Source organism: Phoca vitulina, unplaced genomic scaffold (assembly GCF_004348235.1).
Source record: "Phoca vitulina isolate PV1807 unplaced genomic scaffold, GSC_HSeal_1.0 scaffold63, whole genome shotgun sequence".
NCBI classification, from domain to species: Eukaryota; Metazoa; Chordata; class Mammalia; order Carnivora; family Phocidae; genus Phoca; species Phoca vitulina.
The window spans coordinates 3910487-3929288 of NW_022589766.1; the positions used below are offsets into that span (position 1 = coordinate 3910487).

The following is an 18802-nucleotide window of genomic DNA, read 5'->3' on the forward strand; positions in this document are numbered from 1 at the left end:
CCCCTGCTCAGCACTAAGGAACCACAGTTACCCCACTGCAACGACCTAACAACAAAGACACTTGGTATTTCGGGACCCCTAAGCCCTGGCTCCCATCAGTACGTGGAGAAAGGCCCAGGGGCGCCTGGCAGGCAACTCCCGCGCCACCTGGAGACTTCTGTGATTCTGCACGTTGGTGACACGGGCTATGTGGGATGAGCAGGAGATGCTCGACACATCCTCCCCCGTTGTATTCAACGCAGCCGCAATACACCCAGGGAGGAAGGAATGCCCGGATGCCATGCCACCTAGCCAGGCCCCGCCGTGTTGAGAGTGTGGACATCACCAGGGCAGGCCGTCCCGTGCTGAGCCCAGCGCAAGGTGCGATATGCCCCGTCTGGCATTCAGGCCTCAGGCTCCCCTGGTTTGTGCCCGAAGAAACCAAATCTCCCCAAGAGCCTGGGTGGGGGCTCAAACCTAGGTCTACGCAACTCCTGACCCATGCCGTTTCCATCAGGCCCTAGAGTACGGCTCTGTGAAAAGCATGTTGTTTGGGGCCAACATACACTCTTTCACCATGTAGCAATGTCATGAGGGCAAAGAGAGGGTGGCGGGACCTCCTGCTCCAGGCCTGCCTGAGTTCACACAGAGTTAGAGAGATAACACACAGAGGAGGGTGAGCAGATGGCTCGGGGCCAGGCCCCTCAAGGAGGCGTATCAAGTGGTCCATTCTTGCATCTGTCATGGGGCCGGGTTCATTCAATATCTTTGCTGATGGGCTGAGCAAAGGAATGTAAAATATGCTTATCAAATCTGTAAGCAGCACTGAATTAGGCGGCATCACTAATACTCTGAAAGGGAAGAGTCTGATCCATGGGGACTTGGGCAGCTGGAAAACAAATTGAGCAGGAACAGACATGAGCCCAGGTTGGTTTCCTCATCCGTCCACTAAGGGGACTGAATTAGTCAATCCCTACAGTGGGAAGTGGCAGGAGGGGGGCAGAAATTCTAGTTGGGTGGGATTTGGAGAGGGCGGGGGGGGGGGCGGTGAGCTGGACTTCCTGCCCTGCTCTTGACTCACTAGTAACTTCAGGCTAGTTACCCTGAGTCTTGCTTTCCTCAGCTATAAAACGGGGATGATAACATCTCCTTTACAGCGATGCTGTGACAATTCAATGAGGTAATAGTCTATCCAAAGCTGACACATGATATAGTCCCTCAAGAACCGCTAACTTCTGCTCCACACATCCTGACCAGAACTATTCACAAAAGTGCATCCCGCCCTCCCTCCCCATCCGCATGCGAATCCCAGCGCCCTGCATTTGCAGCCATCACTCACTACCACAGACAAACCCCAGCATCTGGCTGGTCCTGCTGCAGTGAGATACTCAGGAACACGGGGCTCTCTGATCTTTCCAAAATGCAAAGCTGATTATGTCACTCTGCAGAGCTTAAGCCCTTGCTGAGGGGGCTCCCGGGGGCCTGCAGGATCAAGCCAAGCTCCTTAGCCAGTGTGAAGGAAGGCCCCCAAGATCTGGCGGGCCACCTTGGTCTCTTCTCCCCACTGCCTTCCTCCCACCCATCGCCAACAGACTGCACCAGGTGCAAAAGCAGGCTGCTTCCCTCCCCAGCACCTTGGCATAGACCGTTCCCGCTGCCCCAACTACCTCCCCCTCAGGTGGACCAGCAAACCCTTACTTTTCCAACCTCATTTCCCAGATTTCCTTCCCCTAGGCTCCCTCCTCTGATCCTCTGACTGAGTCATAGGTCCTCCCTTCCCCATAGAACCCACTCCCCAGCACTGCGATTGCTAACTAGTGTCCTAGACAGGCCACGAGCCCCTTGGGGGAAGGGGCTTTGTCTTACCTCGGCACCCCCAGTGCCTAGACCGAGGCACCTAGTGTGAGGCAGGCACTCAAAAACCCTTGATGAGTGACTGTCACATCGTAGGTACACACACACATTGGGGCACATGCAAATCCACAAACCGGCATGAATATAACTGTGCGTGAGGCTCTAGTGCGGCTCTGATCTCTAGGATTTGAAATCAGGAAACAGGATGACTAAAATGTACTTTCTAGCTTAAACACAATCATGTCACTTTACATTTATGTAACTCTTTACAGCTTTCCAAGCACCTTCACATTTGGTGGCCTGTTAGATTAGGTAGTTACCATCAGCCTCTCTAAACTTCTGAGGCTATGATTTGACCTAGATTTCAGCACAGCTCACTGGATGGATTATTTTAAGCCACATACAACTTCTCATTCTGATGAGCTGGGCTGTGACGATAATAATCTCTCGCAGTTGTACAGTACACGGTAATTAACAAAGCATTTTCACATACATTGTTTCATTTTGTTCTTCTGCTTTACAGAAAGCAGAGCCCATATTATTTTCTTCTATCACACAGGCGGGAAATCTGAAGCTCAGAGGGGTTACCTAACTTGCAGAGATCAGAGAGCCAGGAAAAAAGGCTTTAGAACCAACATTTAAATCTTTTGATTCCCAACTCATGGGTCTTTCTGCCACTATGCCCTACTAGGCTCCGTGCTCCTGACATGTGTCACCGTGTGCATCACCGGGAAACCATGAGCAGGCAGGCAATCCAAGGCAGGGGCACACATTAGCATTCACATGTACACATCCACGCAGCTGTCTCAGGAGGCTCCTGCCTGGACATAGGACCCCTCCCCTTAAGAGATCTATGTCTCACCCGGAGCCAGCCAGCCAGATGTACGTGCTCCCTCCAGAACACACACCGGATGCTACTGACCCAGCATCCGTTGAGCAGATGTCTCAAGTTGGTGTTTGAGTGGAGGGGATGAACTTGCCGGATCTAGCCAGCCACTTGCCCAGACCCTTTGGGACAAGAAGCACGTACAGCTTTGGCCAGCTGGCTCGCTGGCCTCCATGGGTCCGTCCATGATCGTGGAATTCAGTGAAACCAACTGGCCTCTCCGCCAGGCCCAGCCCCCATTATGGGCTGCCCGAGGCCCAGGTCTGCGGAGCAACGGCCACAGGACCCCTCATACCACACCGTGCACACATGCTAACAGGTGCTGCACGCCCAGGCTGGGCCTACATGCAGGTGGGCGGCAGGGCAAGCTGCTGGAGAACAGGGGGTGGGGGGAGGATGAGGCTGCTGTGTGAGTGACCACACAGTGGCCCCGGGAATGGTCGCACATGCTCATACTTCCGCAGAAACCCCCAAAGCCCCCCGCTGTTTCAGTCGCCTCCCAAAGCTATCAGCCCTCTGTTTCAATTATTCAACAGTATTCAACAAGTAGTCATCGACTGTTTAGTCTGCTTCATACTATACATATTGATGAAAGCCTCCATCCCTCCCAAAAGGCCATGCTCTTGGAGGGTACCGCCATGTCCTGTTTGGCCCTCCATGTCCCCACAGCTCCCGGGGACCCGCACACAGCGGGTGTTCCGTAAGTGCCAAATGGTTGAAAATGGCGGTGCTTGTGGGTTTTCCCAAGCCCTCCGGCCAGGGCTGCAGCCCTCCCCCACAACCTGTGCACCATGCTGGGGCCTCACTGCCTTCCAGAATGGAGACTCCACTAGGCACATACCCAGTGCACTGCAGCCCAGCCATGTCAACCTCTGTGGCCTCAAGGCCGACGTGAGGCCAGGCCAATGGGCGTGCTCAAAAATATTTATCCAGCACCTACTATGTACTGGATACAGAGATAAGCAAACACAACACTCAATTTAGGGAGAGAGGCAACACATAAACAAAGAAGAACCTGAGTAGAGTGTCCCCCTTTGTGGACCCGAGCCCGCCCCAGCCCTGCACAGTCCACCAGCTCACCCCAATCCCACCAGGGAACCCCTTTCTGGATGCACTACAACACTACATAGGGCTTGATTCTTCTCGATTTAAAGAGGGAAAGAATCCAGATGAAACTGCTTCAGAGCCATGTGACCTTTGCGAACTTTCTTAACCTCCCTAGGCCTCAATTCCGCATCTATAAAATGGGGATTATGAGAGGCGATGCCCCCAGGGCAATCGTGAGGATTAAGTGAGTTAATTGCCAAGCCAAGGAAACTCCTTTATATGCCCTTCCATACTGTGCAAACGTTGCGTGGGACGGTTATAAGGAATATCCCTAATTGCCCTGTGGCTCTCCACAGGGCAGGGCCAGGCCAAGGTGCCAGAAAGGAAGGGCATCGACGCCCCCCATTCTCCAGCTTCCTGGGACACCCAGTGCAGCCTGCCCTTTTCTACTCTGCAGAGCTGAGCTCAGCTTTTCCCACCAAGGCCTTGGGGGACACGCTTCTTGGTAGGGAGGGGCTCCATCCCCAGCCTGACCACTAAAGGCCTGAGGGACCCTCACCCAAGCTTCTGAAGGTAGTCACGGCCTCTCCCACAAGAGTCAGGGCTCCCTGTCTCTTGCCTCAGTGCTGCTTCTATTCAATGTGTGAAGGGAAGAGGGACCTCAGGCCCACCTGCTCTCAAGGACCCAGAAATAACCTTCCTTCCACATGCCAGGTTCTCCATGGACTTTCGACCCACACCATTCACACCCCACCTGTATTTTCCACACTCTTACCCTGTGCCCCTGAGGTCCTGGGGGCTGCAGTGGATCTACAGCATGAATGTGCAGGTAGGCAGGTAGATAAAGAGATCGCTAGGTAGGTAGATAGCAAGCTAGCTGGTTATCCAAAGTAAGTCCCAAGACTAACGGAACACGTGTCAGGCCCCCGTGTTAAAACACACACCACGTAAACCTCTCATTTCCCCGCTCAGAGGCCACATCGCCAAGTCACACAGCAGAGGCCAGATTCGAACACAGGTCTGTCTCCAGAGTCCCAGTGACGCCTGCTCACAACTGTATTGACCTGAACCGGACGTGCAGTCAAACCCCCTCTCACCGAGCCGCACGGGTATCGCACGTTTTGTGAACCGAATGTGTGTGGCAACCCTGCGTCCAGCAAGTGTTTCCAACAGCATGTTGCTCGCTTCGTGTCTCTGTGTCACATTCTGGTAACTCTTGCAATATTCCAAATTGTTTCCTTATTATTATTATTACTAGATTTGTTATAGTGACCAGTGATTTCAACTTGCTGACAGCTCAGAGGGTTAGCATTTTTTAGCACTATTTTTAAGTTAAGGTATGTAAATTTTTTAGGTGTGTCATTGCACACTTGATAGACTCCAGTAGAGTACAAACACGTTTATGTATTGGGAAGTCAAAAAAAGTTCCTCTGGCTTGCTTTATTGTGATACTCGCTTTACGGTGGTGATCTGGAAATGAGCCTGAGATCTCTCTGAGGTATGCCTGTCCTATCTAACTTAGAGAACTTTAGAGAATCTGAACACGGAAACACAGGTCCCCGTCAGTGCAGGGGTGGGCACCGTGTGCATTAAACACCTGCTCCACGTGCCCAAGCATCTAATCGACTCCACTGAGCTAAAAATGGATGCACCCTTCTTCTTAGCTGGGTTCCTGAAGAGGGAAGGGGACAGCTGCCTTTTCTGTAACTGCTTGAATGTCCTAAGAGGGATGCTATTTCAACAACCCCTATAGTGACTATTACAAAGCAAAGAGCCGGCCCTCAGCGATAGTGTGTGGGCATCTGAGTGTAATGAAGGCAGAGCGTGCCCGAGCAGGCAACAGACCTACGGACCAGCAAGAACAACGGAGAGTGGAGCTGGGAGAAGCCCACCCAGGGTGCCCTCGAGCCTGTGGACCGACCGCAGGAAGTGGTGAGTGCCCAAGGGAAGTCGGCACTTGCCGGGCCTCCGGGTGGGCCTCGGGTGAGAAGGGAGAAGCCCGGCCACAGCACTGGCCACACATGTGTCCATACACGCACATGCACTCAGGCCCACATGCTGTGCTCGCCCAGCACGGATCCACATCCCCTGCTGTTGCTTCTACTTCTCCCCAGCTGTCCAGGAAGGGCCTCCCCGCCCTGGATGGTAGGCAGGACTTGTATCTTCCTATCCCCTTTCCTTTACCAGGTCCTCCAGGAAGGTTTATTCAGTTCATCTGACAGAACTGCAGAGCCCTACTACGTGCTGGGTACCTGGGAAGGTACCTGGAAGGAAAGAGAAGAAGAGGAAAAAAGGGAAACAATGCAGGAGGGAGGGAGATGGGCACACAGGCAGGAAGGGAGGAACGACGAGCAGCAGTGTGGCCACGGCACTGTCTTCACAGAAGAGTGAAGTCCGGGGTGTATGTGTGCGTGCGTGCACACTAGCCTCGTACGTGAATTCTTACTGGACATGAACGCCCCCAACCTCCACCCCAGGGCAAAAGCGCTGCCACACCGAGTAAAGCATTCTCTGACCATCCCGACTTCCAGTCTAGATAAACAGCCTTGAACCTGTAGCAGAAGCACCATGGGCAGGGCTGTGGGGCATCCCGGCCGGGAGGCACCGCTTCACGCAGGGGACCGTCGGCTGAGTGCCACGCCCCTGGACTAGCCACTCACTGGCTGTGTGACCTTAGGCAAGTGACCTCACGTGTCTAAGCATCCATTTAGTGGTTAATAAGCTAGAGTGCTGAAAAATACCTTATGGAGCAGCCCTAAGAGTGAAGAGTGGATGTTATCCACACCAGTACTTCTCAGATGCCCTAGAGGCCTGGCTAAAACAAGGACTGCTGGGCCCCAGCCCCAGATGCTCTGACTGGCATTTCTAACCTTTCCAGGTGCCACTGGTGTTCTCAAAAGCACCGCGGGTCCCCTACAAACTGTAATTCAAGGCAGACGGAAGAGATCCCGCGAGCGCAGAGCTTAAAACAGCACCTGGCAGAGAGTCAGCACTCAGTGCATCTTGGCTGTTGTGTTTCTGAGGCCAGAGGAAAGAGGGGAGCCGCAGGATCGGGGGCCCAGCCTGGGGCTTGGACTCTTGGCCAGGCGCTGATTCATATTTGGGGATCTGAGGAGGCCCTTCTAGCCCCAAGATTGGAATGCTCTTGGTCCCCTTTGCTGCTGCCTCTGTCCCTCCCCTCCCCTCCATGCAGGGCCTGACACCCCACCCCAGCTCCTGGCCTCCCTGCTGTTCACCTCCCCACCCATATCCCATAAGGCCAGCTCCCCCTCCCTCCACTGTGGCCACATTTCCCCAGCTGACGTAGCCTGGCCAGAACCCCAGCGCTCAGCTCCCCCAAACCTGCATGGTCCCAGCCTCCCCACCAGCTCCCTCCCCATCCGACACATGGGCGGCAGGGTAGGGGAGGCCGCAGGGAGAAGGAGCGCTGGGCAGACCCCTCTCTATGCACTCCCAGCTCCTCAGCTCTCACCCCTGGCTCCGCATCCAGCCTGCCAGATCCAGGCCCCGGGCTATTCCCTTGTGGAGGGGTCTTACCACTCTCATTTTCCTTCTTACCCTAGCCACCGGGTACTTCCTGAGCACCTACTCCGTGCTAGTCAGGCCCTGCCCTCCAGGGGTGGCAGTGGGGCTGGATGTTACCCACACCAGTACTTCTCAGATGCCCTAGAGGCCTAGCTAAAACAAGGACTGCTGGGCCCCAGCCCCAGATGCTCTGACTGGCATTTCTAACCTTTCCAGGTGCCACTGGTGTTCTCAAAAGCACCGCGGGTCCCCTACAAACTGTAATTCAAGGCAGACTGAAGGAAGCAAAGGCTTTGATCAGAGAGGAGCGGTGAAAGTTAGGGAAAGGGCCCACCAGGCGGAGGAAGGAGCATAAACAAAGGGCTGGCGGCTCCAGGAAGTACCAGAGTGGAAGGTGCGTGGAGGCGTGGCCGGGAAGGAGGCTGGAAGGGCACGTGGGGCCCAAGGCCAGGGGGGTGGCCACACCCCTTCCCTCTGGCTCACCGAACAGTTCCTTAGTGCCAGGTGCCTCTGGCGACTCTGCCAGGCTCCTTGGGCTGCAGCCCAAGCCCATCTTACCCCTCTGCAGTGACATGGCACCTCTGCCCCAGGCCTGGCTTTCTCCGGCTGCCGTGGGTGGCTGTCAGTCTACCCGCCCCCCCCCTCCCCGGGCAGCTCCCCGGAGCTGTGGGAGCCAGCCCAGAGATGCCAGGGAGGTGTGCCAGGTGAGCCAGCATGCGCCCCGTGGGTGTGGGCAGCTGGGGAGGAGCACCCACTGAGCCCCGGCCCCCGTCTATCAGCCCGCTCTATCAACACCAGAATCTGGGGCTGGGTGTGTTTGTTGCCGCATGAGCCAGAACAGTTACTATGGGTAGATAATAATAGCAATCGTAATCCCTCATAATTGGACCAGACTTTGCTGTTTGCAGGGCATTTCCATGCCCATGACCTCATCTGACTTCCACAACCACCCTGTAAAACAGGCACAGCTAGAGTTACTATCCCCACTTTACAGCTGAGCAAACGCGAGCCCAGATGGCCTGAAGTCACATCTCCAGGAAGTGGCAGACTCGGGCCTGGGACCAGGGCCTTGGGCTTCTGACTCTGTCCAGGGCATTTTCTCTATCCTGAACTGTCAGAACAGAGAGCCTGCTCTGCTGCTCTCCATGCGAGGGAGCCACGGCCTCTGCTATCTAGGGTAACAAGAGAAGCTTGGCCTGACTGTCCCTACCTTCCCCACCTGCGGGGGGCAGCTGACCCCCACCTGCAAGTGTATGGACACAGAGCCCTGTCAGCACCAGTCAGGGCATCAGACCGGGTAGGGAGGTCAGGGTCACCTAATCCAACAGAGGAGCAAAACAGACCCGATGGGGGGAAGGGAATTATCCCGAGCCTCCACTCGAGAGCACAGGTGGCCCTGACTCTGTGTGGGTCGACTGCTGCCTGGGACAGGAGTAGCTCAGAAGGCCCATAGGATAACCTGGACTACCTGTTCTTTCTCTGTGGGGTCAGAAAGAAGGGGACCTGTAGCCCCTAGGAGCCTGGCTCAGCGGGCCACAGCAAGCACTCTCTCCCCGGCTTGCTGGGTATACACCCCCCAGTAGGGCATTCCGCATGATTCCAGGCTGGGGAGGCAGGTGACTGGGCTTCGTGTGCACACCTGCGTGCGTGTCCGCACAAGGACCGACACAGGTGCGGCGGCGGGAAAGGTTCTGATCCACCAGGCTCTCATCTGGACCCCCCACGGAGTAGCTGGGCTCAGCTTCCTCATCTGTAAACTAGGGCCATCAGTCCTTGCCCCCACTTATTTGAAGGATTGTTCCCAAGAACCAACTGGCTGGAAACCACCCAGAGAACAGAAAAAGGCTGAAAGGCTGAAGGAGCCCAGGAAGGAGCTGAGCACATGTGGGGACGCATCAGGGAGCATAAGCGGGTCTCAGAGCTGTCCCCAACGGTGGGCGAGCAGATGGGACACTCCTCGCAGTGCCCAGGGGCCCATACCTGGTGCCAGGTGTCCACTCTGGTTCCAGAAGGACAAACTATACCTCCCACCGAGCATCACCACCCCTCCCTCCTGCTCAGGAAAAGGGGAACAGGCAGAGGGAAACGTGGGGACCAGGGCACAGCAGACCGGATACCCCAGAAAGGCCCATGGCTGGTATAGCTTCCCCAGAAAGGTGGTGGTGGGGTTTACCATCTCACTGCCAGAGAGCGAAAATAGAGCCCAATTGTTAGGGGTTCAGGGCGGCTTTCCTGTGGGTGGACACAGCTTGGTGAGGTCCCAAGGCAGCCTGTTGGGACCGAGCAGGGATCCCTGCGGGGCTGCTGGGATCTCCTTTGATTCAGGCCCACCCTGGAGTTCAGCAGAGGGTGATGAGGTCACCCCGCAGGGGGCTCTGAGAACAAGGATGTCATTGGCTCCATGGTCAGAAGTGACACTCAGAGCCCGGGGTGGGGGTGAGGGGCAGGAAATCACCATCTCCAGGATGACTGGTGTCACCGTGTGCCTGGCACTCTGAGAGGGGGAGCCCTCACGCGGCCTCCTATCTCCTGAGCCTCCCCGAACTGGTCTTTGGCCTCCCAGAAGCTACTGAACAGCCTGGGGAATAGCTAAGACAGGTCAAGTGACCCAGCTGAGGACACAGCGCTGGTACAGGCGAATCCAGGAAGGAATCTGGGTTTGGGGACACTCTGCCAGGCTGCCCCCCAACACTGTCTACAGACCCGGGGCTTGAACCTCTGCTCAAACACCAGGGAAGTTAAAAAGCGTGGGTCCTGGAGCCTGATTATGTGCTTCAAATTCCCGCCGTACCCCCAAGACCGAACCTCTACAAGCCATGGCCCCAACAGGGACATCAGCCCTCCCCACCGCCCAGCGTGAAGACTGAGCTGCGCGGTCCAGCGCTCAGCACACCAGAACTGTCATTACTCGGGGACGGGCCCTCCCCCTTCCCCTCCCCGGGCTGGGGCCGGGGGTCCCGGGGGTCCCGGGCAGAGCCAGCCGCTCACCTTGCGGTCCTCCTCCCGCTCCGGAGCGGAGCTGCTGGTGTCCCCGGGGCCGCTGGAGGGCATTGCGGGCAGCTGGGCGGTGGGAGGCAGGCTGGGGCTGCGTGGGGCTGGGGGGCTGCTGGGCTTTGGGGAAGGAATTATCGTGGTCTTTGTAAGCAAGAGTTAGAACTTAGACATAGATCCCGGTGAAGCTCGGACTCCGGCTGCCTGCGGTGTGGGCTTCCAGTGCCTCCACCTGCGGGGGGAAGACAAGAGGGGTCAGCAGGGCAGGGCACCCCCAGCCCAGGCCCCACCTGACACCCCCCTCCCCTCAGCCCCCCCACGCCGCCCTGTGAGGCCTGTTCCTCTGACCTCACACCTCTTCCCAGGCTCACCGGCAGCTCGGGCCAGCCTAGCCCGCCAGAGAGCGGGGGAAACCGAGGCCGACTCAGGGCCGCCTCCTGCCTCCGAGGCGGCAACAGTCTCCCCGGGCCTCCGGGTTGCCGTGGCACCGTGGGCGCCTCTTCTGGGCCTTCCAACTGCCTCCTGCCTCCTCCCTTCTCTTCATTCACTTCTGTTCTCTCCTTTGAAAGCTTCCCGCACCCTCCCTCCCACCCAGCCACCCCCTGGGAAATCCCAGAGGTCCCCAGCCCTGCTACATTTTCCTCCTAACCTGTCCTCCCCTCACGCCCCCACCCCCACCCCGCTCCCACCACGTGGAGGAAGTGAGCTGCAGTCACAGGATGTAGTGAAATGAATGTCACCTCACTTTAGGACCAGCGCCCGGGCCCCGAGAAAGCTGAGGTTGAACTCGGGCTGCGGCCAGGCTGAAGGCCTAGGTCCGCCGTGCTGTTGGGAGGACGTCCTGGTGGGCAGAGGCCACAGCCAAGGCCACGCTGAGGGCGGACCGGGGGCTGCTCTCCCCGCCACCCCGCGAATCGGCCCCATTTGCCTCGGGAAACTGGGGGGCTTGAGGGGGCCCTCTGCACCCACACGGCTTAATTTTAGGGGCTTTTCATCTTCCCTGCTTCAGGTGTGGGCCTCAAGCCAGTAAAATAACAAAGCCCCTGCCGCAGGCCTCAGCTAGGGGTGGGGGTGTTGCAGATTCAACCCCCTCCGCTCAGAGACACTGAGTTCTCTGGCTCCCCACCCCCCAGGAGGAAACACGGGCCAAGCCCCCGCCCCCAGTGCGCCCGCCTGCAGGGAGGGGATTGGCAGGAGAAGGAAAGTGGGAGGCAGCTGGATCTGGGCCCACCCACACCCTTCCCCTTCCAGTTCCCGTTCTGCTTCCCCGGCTTCCCCTCCCTCTTGGGCTTCTTCTCCCATCCCCCTCCAGCCAAGGCTCCCTGGAAAACCAGGCACTGGAGAAAGCACAGGCTTGGGTCTCCCACGGGCGCAGCCCCTTCCCCAGGGACGCGCGCTTCGCTGGGACGTGGGCTCTGCCGCGGGTGTGGAGGGGGAGGCTGGAGCTGGGAGCAGCCTCCTTAGGGCCAGGACAGGAGGGGCTCTAAGTTAAAACCTCAGCACCGGGCTGAAGGTGCTCCAAGCCCCACAGGTGAGCCCTAAGGAAACTCCAGGTGCAATGCGCACTGCTAAGCTCAGCACCGGGCTGGGCTCCGGGCACGGTTGCTGCCCCAATACAGGCGTGCGTAGACAGCAATAGAGAGTGTTGCTTCATGTGTCAGACGCGGTGCTAAGCACGTGACAGGCCGGCCTGCCCGCCTGCCTTCGGGCAGCTACCAGTACTATTACTATCCCTCGTTTACAGTGGAACCTCAGGCTCAAAGAGATTAGGATTTGTCCATATTCCAGAGTCAAAGCAGAGGCTTGAATCCAGATCTCTCCCACTAAAGCTCTGAGGGCGGTCTCTGTGAAGCTGTGTCCCCCAGCTTCCACCACCGCCCAGAAACAACTCCCGAGAGCCCATTACAGAACTGGTCCAACCCAGAACTCCATGAGGCTTCCCCTCCATTATCAGCCAGAGATTCCCGCTTCAAACCCACACACCGTTTGTTAGCACAAACATATCCAATGACCCCCCACACACACATCAAAACCTTCAAAAGGATGCGGAAGCTAAGAGAGGCAGAGTCTGGTTGGAAAGAACATTGAACCTGGAGTCAGCAGATGTGGGTTGTAGTCCTGACCAGGGCTTCCCACCCTCAGCTTCCTCATCCATGAAATGGGAAAGTTGGACTACATGATCTACAAGGCGTCTTCTAGCCCTGCCCTGCCAAGCTGTTGGAGGTGCCAAGGGCAAAGGGGAGAAGCAGACAAGGCTGGGACACTTTCAGGAGCCCCAGAGCCCCAGCATGGAGTCCATGAAGACCCAGGCACAAAGTAGAGGCAGATTCTGCCAGATGTTTGTCTCAGCACTGCCCTGAGGCCTAGAAATATCCAGGGAGCTTCTGTGAGAAAAAAAGCAAAACAAAACAAAAAAAAAACACACTTTCAGAGAACCTCTCTCTGATTGCCAGCGAGAAGAGGAAGGAAGTAGGAGGGAAAAGCAGAACATCACAAGGCATTGACCCTGAGGGCAGACACCCCGGAAAGGAAGGGAAATGCTCTTTCCTTCTCCCCTTCCTCCACACATCCCCCCGATATCTGAGCTGGTGCGCTAGCCTCACAGCAAACTCAGCTGACCTGGGTCAGTCTGTAGGTTCCTTTGTGTTCCTCAGTGGAACAGACCTGTCAGAAAGTGTTCCTCAGAGTCCCCCGGCATCATCTAAATTCACCCAGCATATGGCCAGGCAGGCCATGTGCTGCACAACGCCAGGGGGCCCCCTGTGGTGGCCACGGTCCAGGACTTGACACAGCGCTTCCCACCTGGCCTTAGAAGCTTCCTTCTCTCAAGCAGCCCTCCTGAGGGGAGGGACCTGCCCCGAGGCCCACGGTCCCAACACCAGCAGCCTGTGTCCACCATGATGGTCCTTCGCCAAGCATGGTTCTACTGCTCCTGGCACTGAAGCATCTTCCTCACCCACGCCAAGGGCTGTACCACAAGAACCACCACCAAAGAAAAACCCATGCCAAGAACCCTACCACCATGACAGGCAGCCTTTATTTCCTCCTTTATACTTCTAATGGCCACAGGGGCCATAAATAATGTTTCTGACAATAACTTCCACAAATGTTTAAGGAATCCCATCATAAAAAAGTCTTGGTATCACAACTGACACGCTCACCATTATTACCACTCCAGTTACAAAACTGTTGTGGAAAAAGCACTGGGATTTTGAATACGCACACCCAGTTTCACTACCTTCTAAATCCAACTTAGTAGAAAGCTTTTTTAAAGACGTATAGTCACACGAGTGGGCCGAACAAAGAGGACACACCACCAACACAATTTTGGGGTCTGGAAAGCAGACTTGTGATGGCCAGATTTCAGACAAAACTGCTTTCAAATCAAAATCAAATCAAAACAAACCTAATTTATAACAAGAATCCTTGAAAGACACTAGAGGCATCAGCAGCCAGTACCTCCCGGGCCAGGGGTGGAGAGGACCCATGTGGGAAAATAAAGCGGACTGAATGAAAGAAGGAAAAGCCCTAGACCCCCTCCCCCAGAAGTCTGAAGGTTTACCCTCTGGGGAGCACAAAACACAGGGTCTCTGCACAGAGTTGACTGGCGCAGTTGAGAGCAACGGTAATATAGCAAAATCAAGGAGATGAAGGTTATTTTAAATGCTGATGTTGAGTGCCCCCAGCTCTTCCCCCACTGGCTCCTCGAACCCTGGCAGCCAGACCCTTACCTTCTTCTCTGGAGAATCTTACCAGTCCGAGAGGAAAGGCCTACGGATAGAGATGCTGCCCCCAGAACCCAAACGGTGTCCAAATGGCTTGTGGGGGCTAACCAGTATGGATCTGCCAGGAAACAAGCCCCACCAGCATGCACAGAACTCCCAGTCCCCTCTTCTGAATCCCGTACAGGACAAGCATGGACCAGTAGACGTCTGAGGGAGGTCTCCGACTTGGAAAATAGAAAGGAGAATAAATAAGCCAAACCAAACCAAAACATAACTTGGAAAAGACACACTTCATGCACAGAGAAGATACTACGTTCATGAAACAAGGGCACGTGGTGCTATTTAAAAAGAGCATTCAGAGAACAAAAAAGATCTGTAGAAATACAAACCATGCTAGTAAAGACGCAAAATTCAATGCAAAGGGTACCTTAAAAAGAAAAATGAAAATTGGACAGGATGGAAAAGAGAGAGAACTGGTCCAGAAGTTTCCACACCTGAAAAGCAGGAGTTACAGAAAATAAAAAAAAACAGGGGAGAACATTACTGATGAAAGAGTACAAGAGAATTTCCCAGAACTGAAAGACATGAGTGGCCCAGTTGAAAAGGCCCACTGCATGTCAGCACAATGGAGGAAAGCAGACCCACAACAAGGCACATCACTGTGAAATTTCAGAACACTGGCACAAACGGCAGATCCTACAGACCTGCACAGAGGGAGGAAAAAGTGACCTACTGAGGTTCAGGAATCAGAATGGCTTCAAACTGCTCAACGTTAATGTGGAAAGCAAGAAGACAAAGAACCAATACCTTCGGAATTCTTAAAATAATTCTCCCACTAGAGTTCTTTACACAGCCTAATCATCATTTAGGTGCGATGGTAGAATAAAGATATTTTCAGGTCTCCTTTCTCAGGGACCGCGAGCAGATGTCCTCTAAGACACCCGAGACACAGGAAGGGATTCTCCAGGATTAAGGTGAAAAGAGGTCAGATGAAGCCGTAGGGGGCCAGTGTTCAGATCTAAGCAGTGTGACTCAAGACTCGGGCCTGCTGAGTGCTGTGGTCACCATGCCCATGACCACCGAACCGTCTTCTCAATCTGACGAAACCACAGGTGTCCCTCCCTGTCTGTACTCCGCCATCCAGACTCAGGAACTGAACGGACTCGGATATTGACAGGTACCTTGTCCCGGAGCGGGAGTAAGCCAAACAAGAGAAAGACACGAGATCCAGAAAACAGGAACTCCAACCAGAAAGAAGGCAAAGGGAATGCCAGGGAGGCCCACAAAAGGAAGTCCCAGAATGGCCGCTCCGACGTGTCACACACCCAGACGGCAGAAACTGGAGAACTGGAACTGAAACATGTCATACTTGATGTGACTGCCCTTGCAGAGAGCCCCGCCACCAGCTGTGAGAAGGTGAGGTAGCCATCAGCAGAAGGTACAGAGAAAATAAGGCAGATGACGAAACAAGGTCGTTATTAACTTCCGGGGAAAAAAAAGAAAGGAAACTCTCGCAGGATACTGTAAGGCCTGGTTGTGAACACGGTTGCATTCACTGATTTAACAAATACGTGTGTGTCTGCACACACACATATGTAATGCGTGTGGATGTGTGTATGTATACACATATGTACATAGAAACGTCCTGCTACTGCTGTTATAAATTACCACAAAATTAAGGGCTTAAAACACCACATATTTGCTCTGTTGCAGTTCTGGGAGTCAGAGGTTCCAAATGGTTCGTGTCACCGGGCTACCCATCAAGGTGCTGGCAGGGCTGCATTCTTTTCTGGAGGCTCTAGGGAGAATCCATTCCCTTGACTCTTTCAGCTCCTAAGGCTGCTCACATGCCCTGGCTCCTGGCCCCTCCCGTCCGCGGAGCCAGCAATGGCCATGACTCTGCCTCTGCTCCCACCCTCGCTCCCCTGCTTCTCTTGCTTCTGCCATCCATTTCTAAGGCCCCTTGTGATGACAGTGGGCCCACCCACAGAGTGCAGGATAACCTCCCCACCTCAAGATCTCCAACTGCAAAGTCCCTCTTGCCACATAAGGGTAACATATTGACAGGTTCGGGGGCCGAGGATGTGTCGTCTTGGGGGCCGGGGCATTATAGGGCCTACAACACTCGTCTACACGCATATATCCACATGCGCATAAAACATTTTTGAAAGAACACTGGTAGGGTGCCGTTCATAGCGTGCCCACCCCAAGAACTCTTTAGGAGTGGAAAGGGTGGCCACGTAGGAGAGCTACGTTTTTATTTACTAAATAAGAAATCAATGGGAAATGTCTAAAATGGAAGAGTCAAAAATAGGCACATTCCTCAGAAACGTGAGATGTAAAGTTGCTAGAAGAAACAGCTCGAAGGGGTGGCCTCTGCGAAGAGGAAGAGGGTGGGAGCCTGTCTCTGGTGAGGAGATGCTGGTATTGCCTTCTTAAATGATATGCATGTACTACTGTGAGGAAATTAAAAAAGGAATTTTACAGAGACAGAACGGGGATGGGAAGGAGATCTTACCTCCCCACTGCAACCATTGGTTGGGTTTGGCTTCCATCCTCCTCTCTGAGCGCAGCTCAGCCCTTCCACCTCTGTTGCTCTATGAAACCATCACATCCCACAGCATAACCACGACCAGCTAGCTGCTCACACCCACACAGAGTTCCATCACCAGCTACAGACGTGGTACCTCCTTCCCCGCCCCCCCACCCCACCCCTTCCCACACGTTTAATATCTCCCAGTACATCACTCGCACCCGGCGCGGCCCAGGCACCCGGGGCCTGCTGCACCTCCCAAACTGCATCTGTGCCTGCCACGGGTGCCTGCATCCCTAATCACGGCGCTGGCTCACTCAACAGCCCACCTCAGCCGGAGACCCACGGTGCAGCCAAACCCGCCACGTCACCTCTCGCCCCCGCCCCGCCCCCACCACACGGTCCTCCCCACCCCACCCCGCGCCATTCCCGCCTTCCTCCCGAAGCCCAACCTCATCAGCCCCTCCCGCGCGGATCATCCCAAATCTCCCCTCCACGTCTGCCCCAACCAGCACTGACACCGTCACCCCACGGTGTCACCTCAACAGGGGCCCGCACAGAAGTATTTTCTCTTCCAGAAGCAAAACCAGCCTTGCCCCAAACCTAAATCCTTGCTCCATCAAGAACAATCCTAATGCCATCGCCATAAGAGCCCCTTGGACTCCGTCTCAAGCCCTGGATCTGCACTGCTGAAAAACGTCTGACCATCTCTGTAGCAGGCCCTCCTTCCCCCCTCCACCTGAAGTCTGCTTTTCTCCTCGTGGACTTTGCTTGTTTCCAGCCATCTAGCGGCCTTCCCCTCCCCACCAGCCCGAGTAGGGTGCCTCTGCGCTGACCCCGCCCCTCACCCCGGGCGGAGAGTGGGCACGTGACCAGGCAGGGCCAATCACACGCCTCCTGGGCCCGAGGTGGTGCAATGGAAAGATGCTACGGGGTAGGATGTGAGTCAGGAGCGGCTGCCTGCGGGGGAGGGCTTGCCCGACAACAAAGGGCTGAAGATAGACGGATGGCAAACTGTGGTCATTGTCTGGGTCCCCGAATCTCGCTGCACCTGGAGGCAGGGCATCTCTAAACCTCCCCGTCATGGGAGCCTTTCCGTTCTTGGGTATGAGTGATATGAGTGAGTCTGCGCCCGCCCTGCGGCTGACAGTCCTGACTCATATGCTAATCTCAGCCTCCTAAAGGGCTTCTTCCTGCGGGGGTTCAAATCCTGACCTGGTTACTCTAACAGCTGTGTGACCTGGGGCAGAACCGTGGCCCACAGCCTCAGTTTACTCAGCTGTAAAACGGGGGGAATGACAGGAGCCACTTCACGGGGCTGTTGTGAGAATCTAAATGAAATGCATTGAACGCGCTTACAAGGGTGCCTGGCACGAAGAAAATACGCAATACATTTTAACAACTGTTAGTCCCTGACTAATCCAGCCCACAGTTTTCTCTCCTTTTCTTGAAATCCCCCGAGTGCCTGTGAGCGTACATCGCTCAAACAGGAGCTTTACTTAGGAAGCTCCCACGATGTTCCAGCCTCTGTGAATAAAGCTTTACAATTTCAACATCTCGTTCATCCTTACGCCTCACTCCGACCTTTTGAAGCGGGGGTCATTTTTTCCCCATTTTCCAGATGAGAAAAGTGAAGTATAGAGAGGTTAACAAAGCTGCCCAAGGTCATGATTAAACGGTGGAGCCAGATTCAAATCCAGGTCTGTCCTACCCTGAAGTCCAGAGTTTTCCACGCCATCATGTCCTCTTACAATTAACATGTGACTGTTACAGACGTATTAACTTTGGGCACAGATTGGTCCAAAAGCAAAGTTTCCGGTTAGCCTCCCATTCCTGGTCAGGTCTGTCTGCAGAGGGGGCAGGGGTAGGGATGGTGGTAAGCAATGCAATCTTCTAATCATGGTATTCGGTGCCCGGCCCAGTGTGGCCATCATTCATTCGGCTATTTGCTGAGTACCCACCATGTGTCAGGCCCTCGCTAAGAGACATGCCCTGTCCCATTTCAGCCTCACAACAATCCTGTGAAGTTTATGAAGCACGTTCTCTTGTTATTTCCATCTTATAGGAGGAGAACCTGAAGCCAAAAGAGGTTTATTCCCTCTCCGAGGTAGCGCAGGTGGAAAGTTCCAGAGCAGGATTGTGAATCCAGGTCCATCTAACTCCAGAGGCCTTACAAACATGGCAGCACTCTGTCATGGATGTGCACGCTAAGCATAGACCCCAGATCAGCTGTCTATGCCCCTGCTGTGACACCAGCCCACA

General features: G+C 55.1%; 1 protein-coding gene across 4 annotated transcripts in view; it reads right to left on the reverse strand.

The window, feature by feature from the left end:
* The window catches only part of DNMT3A (DNA methyltransferase 3 alpha), a 96465-nt gene that overhangs the window by 59028 nt on the left and 18635 nt on the right, over positions 1–18802 (reverse strand). For 3 of the 4 annotated variants that reach the window (XM_032391451.1, XM_032391450.1, XM_032391449.1), the window contains exon 2: positions 10280–10514. In XM_032391451.1, coding sequence (XP_032247342.1) covers positions 10280–10342 — 63 coding nt within the window. In that variant the 5' untranslated portion in view covers positions 10343–10514. Of the gene's footprint in view, positions 1–10279; positions 10515–11027; positions 11050–18802 lie in introns of those variants that run through there. The other variant, XM_032391452.1, reaches the window with a different exon arrangement.